Here is a 12,473-nt window from a genome sequence, read left to right on the forward strand (position 1 = left end):
ACAAAAACATTAAATATATTAACAAAGCTCTGACTTTCTTACCAATTTATTTTAATTCCCTCACACTCACACAATTCTTTTATACTCCACAGATTTCTACAGAATAATCAGTTCACACAGAGACCGTTGTAGAAACCTATAGTATTCATTAGGTTTATCACAAGAGAAACAATGCCACAATATGCATATTTCACTAATAATTTGTTTATTTTGCACAAATCATTACATTGTTTTAATTCTTTTGATGTTATTGGAATACTTCTTTCATGTACTGGACAATTTTAAGATTTTGTTTTTTTGCTTCCATGTCTTCTTTTACTCTAATGGAAAGAAAACTTAACCCTAACCCTACACATTTAGATGGTGTTTGTTTTAAGCCTACTACCCTCTGTCTGTTTGCATCTGTAGATTTCTTCTAAGTTAACCAAAACAAGCTAATCTGCATAATTAAACACATCAAGTTTTTTCCCTCTGAAATGTTATAAGTACACAACAAATGCCTGCAGAGGGCGCCAAAGCCTGGTGATTGTTGTTGTTACACAGCAAGAGCAAATCCTTGTTTTTGGCCAACCACCAGCATAATTATTAAAAATATATTAGTTAAATAATAATAATATTCCACCACTTTTTTATGACAGAAATGCTACTGTAATTTAAACTTTTTAAACTTTTATTGATGTAGCCTATTTTACACATAGATTTAAGAATGATAGCATTATGCAATGGTGTATTATGTTTTTTTTAAATGGTTTAATTGTCTAATAATGCGGTTCATGGATTCGCTCCCATGGAATGCTCCTACAGAAATCTTTACCACGGTTCAAAACAATGCATAGCACATTATCTATACCATGGTTCAAAACAATGCATAGCACATTAACCCTTTCATGCACGAATTATGAAAGGCTACTTCAGGATTTTTTTCAAAAGTGTTTTTATTACTCTTTAGGCATGAAAAAAAAAAATCACCTTCATTTTTTTCAAACATGCATTTTTCAAGGAGTTGGTGAAATGTCCACTAGAGTGGACAACGCGCATTTGAGGAACCAATGAAATATGTGTTTGAGAAAACAATTATTAAAAATAAATATTGTAAACACTATAAAACATGTTTTTTTTTGCTCTTTAACATTGTGTTCATGTATTTTGAACATATTCCAGAACTTTTAACAATCTGGTTTTTTTTTTTTTTGCACTTGCAAAAGTTGACCAGTTGGTGGCAGTGTATTGCATGACACATTAGGGTCCACTGCCACTGTATTGACTAAAAAACATGAGGACATCAAGGAGCAATATCATTTTTAAAATATCCAAGTATTGATTTTGTGATTTGAGGAAATTGATTAATCATGTGTGGACATAATGCATCACTGGCTATATTTAGACTACAATTAATAGTACAGTTTATAGAGTTTTTTTCAAGGATCATCACTCTCATGATAAAACTAATATGCACAAAATATTGCTATAATAAAAATTAAATTGATTTTCTGCCAAAACATTACTGCAGATGGCATATTTCAAAAAAAAAAAAAAAAGCAATACTATAAATTGTATTCTAAATATAGCCAGCGATGCATGATGTCCACTTGAGTGGACACATGATTAATCACAATTTCCTCAAATCACAAAATCAATACTTGGATATTTTAACAATTATATTGCTTCTTAGTTGTTGCTTGATGCCCTCATATTTTTTGTACCTGCAAGGGTCTGCTAGAATAGAAGGAATGGACAGACATTCCTCCCCTGCAAGGCACATGTGCTATTCTGTCTGCCATCTTGTTTTAGAGAATTTTTTTTTGCACTTGCAAAAGTTGACCAGTGGGTGGCAGTGTATTGCATGACAAATTAGCGTCCAATGTAGTGACTGATGTGCAAATCTGACATTCAGACTCATTTATATAGGAGAAAACAACTATTGAATAGCTGTCCACTGTAGTGGCCTCTATGCATGAAAGGGTTAAAATAATTGAACTTTTAATATGACATAAATTGCATTAGTATCAAATCAGGCAGATGCGTTGCTGGTGGTCAAATTATTAACGCGTCATTAAACGTATAAATAATCTCCCCCAGCCAAATATTTAATATATTTGTGAACATAGGCTACCTGAAAGAGATGCACGGGATTCATCTAGGCCAGGGCTTTTTTTTCCCGGGAATAGTTCTCAAAAGGTATCAGCCAGCAGCAGCAAACACGAGGTGGGGCGGGCCGCGCGCGTGTGCGTGCAGGAATGAATGACGTCGCGGAGGGAGGGCATCTGAACTCGACAAAGCTGACCTGGACCTGATATATATTATTTTTTTATTCAGTAAATATATTTGTTTGACAGGGAAGCTGTGCGCAAATAGGAATATATATATTAATTTAAATTCACCCCAGAAAAAAGGGCACTTTCTCAAGGAAGAAAAAGGTCAGGTGCACTTTTATGTCTATGTGTGCACGTACCTAGGCGTTTTGCCCATGGTTTTGCCCCAGAGGTGGGGTAGCTAATATATACCCCCACTCTGACAGGAATTTGCTTTATACAGAGCAAAGTCAGCTTACAAGCATTTTTAGATTAAAATTATATTTTAATATAATTAAATATTTTATTTCCACTCTCTGCTCTGGTTGTGGTAGAGTATTTAAATATTTAAAGTACCGGTAGGTAGATCACGGTTTCTGTCTGCTACCTGCCACCTGCCAGCGGAAGATACAACTGTCTCTTGCACGAGCACACAAAGTGGGTGTCGCCTCCGGTCTCTATGGAAACCAGACAAACTTAACGCGCTGTTTGCAGCATACTAACGTAAGTTTACAGTTGGTACGTTTATATATTCATTTAATTTTGGTTTATATTGTCTTATTATTGCGAAATGCAGACAAAAATGAATCTATCAACCACATTGAACGCGGAGGAAGGAACAACGGTTGAATTTGAAGAAAAAGACACGAGTGAAGGTGCTGTGTCTTTCGCTCCAGGTAACGTAACAAGTTACCTTCTTAATGTTTACATTCAACGACCATCATCAAAATAGCAGACTTAACAACAACAAAACTTACCGTTAATCATTTTGGAGCATATAGTGCAATATTATCGTCAAGTCCTGTTCTCTCCAGGTTATATCCCAACTGCTCGAATTTTACAATGACAGAATAAATAAACTTTGGTAGTGTGCCACGACCTTTTAAAATCACTAGATTCACAAACCCCATGTTTTGTTGAGATATTTGTTTGATAAGCTTAAACTATAATGAATATTGTCTGACACACAATGAATTTTTGTACCCCCCTGTTCGACTCCTCCTCCGTCATGTTTTGATTGCTTCGAACATTTAAACTAATGTAAAAATATAATAATTTTGAACTAATTATTATCTATTTTTAACTAACACTTACATTTTAGCAAACATCGAATATTTAACCCTTTCCATCATTGTATACTCAACCCATTCACATTATTTTACGTTATTTCACAAAACTGTGGCACTCACAAACCAACATTTGGTAGACAATAATATTTTCTGAGTTTATATGCCTCCTTTTACTGATCATTTGAAGAAAAAAAAAAACTTTTATAAAAGAATTTAATGTACCCTTTAATGAAAAATGTCTAACAGTAATAATGTTTCTTTTAAAGTTCATGAATTTCAGACTGCAGCTGCTGATGGGACAAGTGATAACGGTGATACAATCAGAGCATCAGAGAGCAGCACAATGTCCTCAGTTCCTAGGTGATGAAGTGCACATTTTTATAATACCTATATATTTGCTCAGGACAAAATCTGTTGTTGTCTGAGAGGAATATTGAATGATTTTTCTCGTATCTTCTAAGAATTACCAAAGCGTTTTTAAGGGAGCACTGCAAGAAAAACAAACTGTACCTGACGCCAAGGCTGAATGACACTCTTTATCTTCACTTTAAAGGTTTAAAATTGCTTATGCAGTAGAAGATACTATTTTAATGTTGCATCTTTATGTTATTTTTTCAGCTCTTTATATAAAGTTTTCAATTCTGCATTTTAGGTTTTTCTTGTATTGAGGGTTTGGAGGAATATACTGGCCTGCGCTGCCTATGGCTTGAATGTAATGGCATTCGGAAGATTGAGAATCTGGAGAATCAGACAGAACTTCGCTGTCTGTTCCTCCATCAGAACCTCATTCATACTCTGGAAAACCTGGAACCACTCAGCAAGCTTTGCACACTCAATGTCTCCAACAATTATATCAAGGTCATTGAGAACATATGTGAGTACTTGCACACAAAAGTGAACATGGCAACACAAAATGTATTGTTTGTTCTCTGTTCCTTCACTCATAAAGTTCACCTTTTGTTTTTCAGCCTGCTTGAGTGAGCTGTCCACACTGCAGATCTCCCATAACACACTAGAGAATGTGTGTGACATGGAGGAGCTGTCACACTGTCCATCCATCAGTGTTCTTGATCTGTCTCACAACCGCATCAGAGATCCAGCCCTCATTAATGTTCTAGAGAGAATGCCTGACTTGGTAAAATAAGTATATCTCTTCCGTCATATACATGATCAGATATGCTTACTTCTACCTGTGGACTGAATTGCTAGGAGTTAATTCATATTTGTTTGAATTTGCCAGCGGGTGTTAAATCTAATGGGTAATGAGGTCATCAAAAAAATCCCAAACTACAGGAAGACTCTGATTGTGCGTCTAAAGCAGTTGACCTATCTAGATGACCGGCCTGTGTTTCCAAAAGACAGGTTTGCAGCAGTTTTTTCTTTGCTATAGCATTAATTGTTTGATAACTGGGATTGTCAGTTTGGAGGCGAATAGACCCCACAAAGCTAGTCTTTGTTACTATTCAGAGGCTACGGTTGAAACTTTTATATAATTATTGAAGTTGCTTTGATTCACAGAGCATGTGCAGAGGCATGGGCAGCTGGTGGTCTGGAAGGTGAACGAAAAGAAAGGGAAATGTGGCAAACGAGAGAAAGAAGGAAGATCCAGGAAAGTTTGGATGCAATGGCTGCTATCAAAGAGAACGCACTGAAACGGCGGGAGGCTCGAGAGCTTTTGGAAAATGGTAAACACACATACTGTTCACTTATACACAGCTGTTAAAAAGTTAGGGGTCAGTAAGAGTTTTACTTTTTAATACTTTTATTCAGCAGGGATGCATTAAATTGATCAAAAGTGACAATAAAGACTTTTAAAGTGTTACAAAAGATTTATATTCCAAATAAATACTGTTCTTTTGAACTTTCTGTTCATCAAAGAATCCTGAAAAAAGTATCTAGTTTCCATTAAAAAATTAAGCAGCACAACTTTTTTCAATTTTATTAATAAAAAGAAATGTTACGTGAGCACCAAATCAGCATATTAGAATGATTTCTGAAGGATCATGTGACACTGAAAATGAGTCATGGCTGCTGAAAATTCAGCTTTGTCATCACAGGAATTCAAGGATTTTAAATTGTATCACTCTCTTTATTGTATTTTTGTTTAAATAGATGATCATAAGTAAGCATAGGAGACTAACCCAACCCCAAACTTTTGAAAGATACTGTATACACACACTCATATTTTCTTGTCTTTTTTCTGACATACAGCATCATTAAAAACTTACTGTTTACCCTCAGGAATCGTAGAGCCTCCAACATCTGTTACTGAGAATCAGAGCACTCAAAACGAGACACCAGAAATTGCACCTGCAGAGAGTGAAACATCAGAAACAGCACAGGAACAAACTGATCCATTAGCATCAGAGACACACCACATTTGCCAGTCTGCATCTGATGAGGAACAAATTATCCAAACAACACTTGATCAAAATCATTCCAACCAGTCAAAACCAGAGAGACAGCAAACAGGTTTAGAACAGATTCTCCATCCATCATTTGACCAGGAACAGACTGGTCAATCAGCAACAATGGGATTGAAGACTAAAGAGGAGAAGTGCGAGAAAATGCTAGCGCAAAACCAAGGCACAAAACATTCACAGTCACATAACAGTGGTTCAGTTGCAGGTCCTGGTGCTCTCGTAACTGAACTGATCTCTGAGGATGAAATAGAGACTATCATCCTGTCAGAGAGACCAGCATTAACAATTGACGTGAGTCCTTATAGCATTGTTCACGTCTTTTTTTTTTTTTTTTTTTTTTTTTTACAAGAAATTTCACGATTTAGAATGTCTATAGTGTTTCACTACGAAAAAAATTTTCTGCTTCTCCAAAGGATCTTCCAGACCTTGAAGATGAAGAAAATAGCCTGATACTCCCAGCAACATCACAGGTAAGAACAGGGTTAAATAAATAATTAAAAAACATTTAGGTTACTAATGTAACCCCCGTTCCCTGAAGGAGGGAACGGAGACATTACGTCAGTAACTGGTGAATTGGGATCGCGCCTGAGAGCCCAATCATCTTCGAGTATGAACAGAACCAGCCTCCTTCAGGGAGGAGAGGTGTTAACATTTTGAACAGAAGCTTGTGAAGGGGCCGATTCAAAATGCACAGATCCAGGATTGGCTGTAACCCACCACTCTTCACGGGGACAATGAAGTAGGGGCTGTAGAACCCTGACCACAGACATACCTGTGGTGGGGCAGCGAAGTGGAGGGCAGGGACCCGACCCGAAGGCAGAGCGTCCCGGTGTGGGGTCTGAGTGTGCAGTGCAAGACTTACCTGGTTCCACGGTTTGGCTGGGGGTGCATGAGAAGGTGTTGCGTCCTCGAACCGCACCCGGCTGCATGCTGGCGATGAAAGAGAGGGGCTGAGGGTGGCAAGGCATAGCATCACTCACTGTCAGCCTCGTCCTCTTGGGACCCAAAGAATGAGGAAATTGCTCTTTTGTTGAAAATGTGGGAACAGTATAAATAAAACTCAACAAAAGATTCTCTGCCTGGCCCTCCTCCGGGGGAAGGAGCGGTGCCTTCACCTTCTCCTGAAGAGCAGTCCTCATCTCTGGGTGGTCTGTCTCAGGAACGCCGTTTCGCCTGACTCTTGGAGGGTCTGGCAGGCCCCGGAGAGGCTGCCACTGGCGGGTGGATGGAAGCAGCAGGGGCCCACTGGGGCAGGATTTTGGCAATTGCCTCCATGTGCTTCTGTACTGATGAAAACTGCTGGGCAAAGTTTTAAACGGCATCACCGAATACGCCAGCCTGGGAGATGGGGGAGTCAAGAAAGCGAACTTTGTCCAGCCTGGGAAAGCATGGCCATCAGCTCTGGATCGGAATCGAACAACATTGCTCCCCACAATGGACTCAAGCCCACTCTCCAATGCAGAAATCTGGACCAGCACCAACATTCGGAAGCTCCACAGCTTGCAATGCCATAGAGGAGTGGGGGGCTGCGGGGGTTGACCCAGCGGGAGAGCCCCCACAGTAATCCTCAGATCACCCTGCGTATCAACCAAAGTAGACTTCTACCGGCCGCCAGAAGAATTAAATTGGGGGATAGCGGAGGGGACCCCACCTCTAATGGAATCTCTCTGGATAGTTTTAAATATTCAGGTACAGCCACTGCAGTATCATTTGTTCGTGCAACTTTTTTAAACGACTTGCTTTAAACGGCCATCGCACTCAACTTGAAAAAAGAAATGGCTGTAGGCGAGTGCAGACGTTCCTCTCATTGGTAGCCGAGGAGCGGATCCACGGCAGTAGAGGCTGCACATCTTTAACAATCAGTCTAATCCCACCCACTTTGAACCGGTACTAAACTGCAGTGAAAAAACAAACCGAAAGTAAAGTGAGCCAAGCCATGATGTGCCGTGCTGAGCCGAGTTGTACCATGCAGTGGAAAAGCGGTATTTGTGTTGAAGTGCACAAGGGGAAAATCGCCTGCACAGCATGCAGAGAAAGGCTCGAACTATGCAAAGTTTCTCTTGAAGACAATCACACCTAACGCAACGTCACACCAACACACAAACAGGAACTCTTCCGGGTTCTGCAACACACTTGTTGAGGAATAGCAGAGCTGAATCAACGTTGAAACACTAGGCTCCGAAGTGAAAGCTTGGTGAGTGCATATCTGCTCGCTTCCTATATGCCCGCAGCACAGGTCATGGTTAGCAATGCAAATCTCACTCGCCAATGTCCATTGGCTGATTCTGTTAAGACTCAAAGATGATAGGGCTCTCAGGAGCGATCCCAATTTGTCAGTCACTGACGTAACTCGTAGTAATTGACTGAATGGGAACTATATTCAATGTCAATGATTCTAAAGTAACACTGGATGAGAGAGCATATATAATTAGCATGTCATTTCCACGGTTGTGATGAAAAATCACATTTTGTTGAAAAGTTATGGAGATTTACATTTTTAAATGTTACATTTTTCAGAGTGTCGTCCATCCGAAGATTCAGGTCATCTCTGGCGATGAAACAGAATCAGAAGCTGTTACAAGCTTGTATCACTGGCCTCAGTCAGACGCTGTGGCCCCTGACCAATCGCAGCTCCTTATTAGTGTCTCCACTAAGAGAACCTCAGTCAAGCAGCAGAGCCCTGCCTGTATCAGTCAACCAGAGGCAGGAGATGACTTCCCCAAGACAGCAGGAACTAGAAAGACTGTTCTGATTGAGGAACTGGACTGAGTCTTTATGGTTTAACTAATGCATGAAACTATATGGTAGTGTTTCCCAAACCTTGGATGTGAATTTAAATTGGCTGTCTACCTGATATATAAAAGGTGTTTAACATTAAATGACAAATCATATTAATAATTTCAATTAAAATAATACAAAATAAAATATAAAGTCATTTTGCTTTGAACTTTATTGCAGATATAAATATATTTTGTTAAAACTTCAGCACACATATAGCACACATATATATATTTTTTTTTATTCCAGATATAACATATCCCTGTTTTTGATTTTTTTTTTTTTTTAACACAACCTACATATTTAATGATGTACAAAACCATTAGATTTGAGTACAGAACATTACTGATTTCTATAGAAAACATAGTTGTAAGAACCAGGCCTATATTTTTGTCACTGTTTTTAAAAAAGCAAACACATAATTTGTCATGAATATCTCACCAAAGAGCTTACATATTAAATTCTGCATAAAGTCTATGCAGATATGTGCCTGTAGCACTGTCATTGGCATCAGTTCAGATATGTAAATGGATAAGTTACATCCGAAGCAGCAGGAGAAGAGAAAAGCATGTCAGGAGCAGCTCTTCACTGACTGAGTGGCTGACAGAATGGGCGAGTCCTTTGAGGGTTTCCTGATTGGTTTGGTCAGTGTTGGGAACCAAAGGTGTGGTTGCAGTCACAGCTTCAGTACGACTGGCACACATGTCGTAGAGGTTCCCAGCAAATGCTGTTTTCCGGGACTCTGCCCTCAAAGATTCCCAAATTTCCGCTGCATCGCCACGGCAACCTGACAACACACCACTCACACACACCTGGAAGGCATCCCATGACCTGCAGATGTAAAGAAAAAAAAAAGTACAATGTAATAAGATGAAAAATATTGTAGTTGTATTTAGTGGAGGTGTTTTTGTGTGTGCATGTGTCTCACTTGCAAATGGAGTTGATGTCCTGTGGGTTATCAGTCATGGAGCTCACACTGTCACCCAGAGAGACCAGACAATCAGCAAAGCCCCTGTATACAGCACTACATGGAGGTGTTATTGCTGCACTCAGCACAGAGGAACAGAGACCTGAGGAAAATAAATAAGTTCTAATGATATGATAAAGAGCACATTTTGGTAAAACTTACGCAATGAAAAAAAACATCATGCCTGCAATAAAAAATAAAGGCATCTGATTGGGTCTAATCCTCAGATTCATCTCTATACTGGCATGATGAATCCGATTTTCAAGCAAAAGGAACTGGATGAAATATTTTAATGCAGTGAATTTCTGACTTGCATTGCAGCCTGAATCATAATCAGAATGTGTTCGTTCGTTTTTCCCAAGGTTTTTTTTCTTTCTTTCTTAATTCTGTCACCTAATGGAGTTTGGGTTCCTTGCCACTGTCACCTCTTGCTTGCTTAGTTGGGGACACTTAATATTCAACAATATTATTAATCTGACTGTACTGACATTATTGGATGAGAACTCAACTGAGCTGGACGATTTTCTGCATAACTGATCTATAGATGAAATAATCTAATTTTATAACTGATGATCCGCACAATGGAGCTGAATCAACACTGAACTGACTTCAGGTGAACAATGACACTGTTTTCTTTTAGAGCTGCTGTATACAGCCTAAATGAACTGTTTGCATCATTGAATGATTTTCCTGTTATCACTGTAAAGCAGCTTTGAAACAATCTGTATTGTATAAAGTGCTATAAAAATAAAGGTGATTTGACTTTATTGTAAATCCACTCATACAATTATTAGACTGACATATATGGCATATATTGGCAAAATGCTAATATTAACAATATATGTATATATGTACATACAGAATATGTGGATACATGGCAATATTCTGTTGTGTCTGTTTGCGTGTCTACTTCTCTATACTGTTAGATGTTGCCGTAGGTCACGTGGATTAATCTGAGGATTAAACCCAGAGCAAAAACAACATTTAATCTCACTGCTGAACAGTATGAAAAGACAAATCTCCATTTTTACCATTTCTCAACTCTAACCATTTGGTATGTTTATCTTAACAAAAATATAAAGGATATATAAAGGATTCATACATTCAATAGTTCAGGAACATTAGATACAGAAATGACAGCAACTCATGATCCTCAAAAAGGTCTTTTTATGGCATGTGTGTGTATGACTTTCGCCACTAATTTACATTAAATCACAGAAAATAACAGACAGAAGAATTTAAAAAACATACACAAAACAGATTTGCATATGTATGCAGCATGCATGATTTAGATAAAACTAAAATATATTGTAAAATGTAAAAATTAAACATTAAAATTAAATATACTTTAAACTGCATATATACACACTGTTCAAAATAAAAAATTTTTTTTTTATTGGAGGAACCTTTAACATCCATAGAAACTTTCCATTGCACAAAAGATTATTTATAGGCAAAAGGCCATAAACATTTAAAAAAGGCAAAAGGTCATAAACATTTAAAATGTTCTTCACAAAAAAACAAAAGCAAAAAAAAGGGGGCTCTTTTAAAAACTGATCTCTCAAATGTTTTTTGGGGAACCCAAAATACTTCTTCAAGGCATTGCTGCAAAAAAAAAAAATTATTTTTAAGAGTGTATGATAATTATGAGACAAATTATAACATTACAAACATAAATAAAAATAGACTTTTACTCACTGAGGCAGAATGAAATGAAGAGCAGCAGATGCATTCCGTTGAACAGACAGAAATTTGAACTGAAGACCACATATACTGGAACACCTGAATGTTTACACACTTTCACAAACCATCCAAAACTTCTTGAGGTCTCCCGTTCACCTTCTTATTTCTCAAAAGAGCTGCAACTTTGAAGCCAACTGTTGAGCCTGATGGATAAAGGGGGGGTTGTGAAATCTGATTATTAAAAAAGGGGGAAGCTGTTGGATTAAAGATCATTTCCGGCTACAGCGTTCATCATATCAGAGAAAAATAATATACCTCCTGTGACAATGGTTTGATATGGCTTAGACTATTAGTTTCGCTCTCTCTCTCTCTCTCTCTCTCTCTCTCTCACGCACACACACACACACACACACACACACACACACACACACACACACACACACACACACACAATATACAAACAGATGGAAAAAAATCCCAGTAGGACTGGCATTTTAATTCCAGCATGGTACTTTCTAATACACACTCAGTGGGCAAGCCTCTGTTTGATTGACAGGCTTGGATTATGTCATTGCGTAAATCGAAAGGAAGAGCAGAATAAAGACGGATTTGTACCTCTTATATAAAGCCATTACTATCAACTCCACTCTCTCATTTTCTCTGTTCCTGACACTGTCACTGTTTCCTAGTATTCATCTTCCATGTTTTTTGCACATGGAATAATGATAGTGCTATAGTATTCTAACTAGGCTACTACTATGTAAATTAAATGGTACATAAATATAGGGTTACACTTTATTTTACAATGCCGTAGTTACATTGTAATTACTCAGTAGCCTACTATTAATTAACTACATGTACTTACCATAGAGTTAGGGTTTGGTTTAGGGTTAGTTACTTGTAATTATGCATAATTTACTGTTATTACTAAGTGCACGTAGTAACGTGTAACTATGGCACTGTAAAATAAAGTGTTACCAAATAGTAATCATTCAGTACCATGCAATACACGGCCAAGTACGATGGTATTATCATTTGATGCCATCAGTGTACCATGGTAAAGCAACAGTGATGTTTATATTGTATTGCCTATGAACCTATATAAACTACACTGACCAAATTCTTGATTATATTGTAAAAAGCCTAAAACCTCCTTTTTTTTTTTTTACCAAGCTCCAAAGCAACATGTATTATGATAGATAATTATGAAATATATTATGTTAGAGATCGAATACAATATAATAGAATACTAAAGAATGTC

At 37.8% G+C, this 12,473-nt stretch overlaps 2 protein-coding genes across 3 annotated transcripts; one reads left to right on the forward strand and one right to left on the reverse strand.

Annotated features, from left to right (window-relative positions):
* Positions 1-2,655: 2,655 nt before the first annotated feature.
* dnaaf1 (dynein axonemal assembly factor 1) lies at positions 2,656-8,670 on the forward strand. 2 transcript variants are annotated; one of them, XM_048184230.1, is made up of 11 exons: positions 2,656-2,795; positions 2,869-2,968; positions 3,628-3,721; positions 3,823-3,914; positions 4,014-4,235; positions 4,330-4,496; positions 4,602-4,723; positions 4,880-5,046; positions 5,603-6,075; positions 6,198-6,254; positions 8,302-8,670. In XM_048184230.1, the coding sequence occupies exons 2-11, from the start codon at positions 2,875-2,877 to the stop codon at positions 8,551-8,553; spliced, it is 1,740 nt and encodes a 579-aa protein (XP_048040187.1). In that variant the 5' UTR covers positions 2,656-2,795; positions 2,869-2,874; the 3' UTR covers positions 8,554-8,670. The 2 variants fall into 2 exon arrangements, with proteins under 2 accessions (XP_048040187.1, XP_048040186.1); XM_048184229.1 differs by having other exon boundaries at positions 2,739-2,968.
* A 105-nt stretch (positions 8,671-8,775) lies between these two features.
* On the reverse strand, positions 8,776-11,848 carry nrn1lb (neuritin 1-like b). Its single transcript, XM_048184231.1, has 3 exons — positions 11,228-11,848; positions 9,491-9,632; positions 8,776-9,393 (listed from the first exon to the last, which is right to left on the reverse strand). Exons 1-3 carry the CDS (start codon positions 11,259-11,261, stop codon positions 9,099-9,101), a joined length of 471 nt encoding a protein of 156 aa, XP_048040188.1. The 5' UTR covers positions 11,262-11,848; the 3' UTR covers positions 8,776-9,098.
* Positions 11,849-12,473: the final 625 nt, after the last annotated feature.

Source organism: Megalobrama amblycephala, linkage group LG3 (assembly GCF_018812025.1).
Source record: "Megalobrama amblycephala isolate DHTTF-2021 linkage group LG3, ASM1881202v1, whole genome shotgun sequence".
Taxonomy (NCBI): domain Eukaryota; kingdom Metazoa; phylum Chordata; class Actinopteri; order Cypriniformes; family Xenocyprididae; genus Megalobrama; species Megalobrama amblycephala.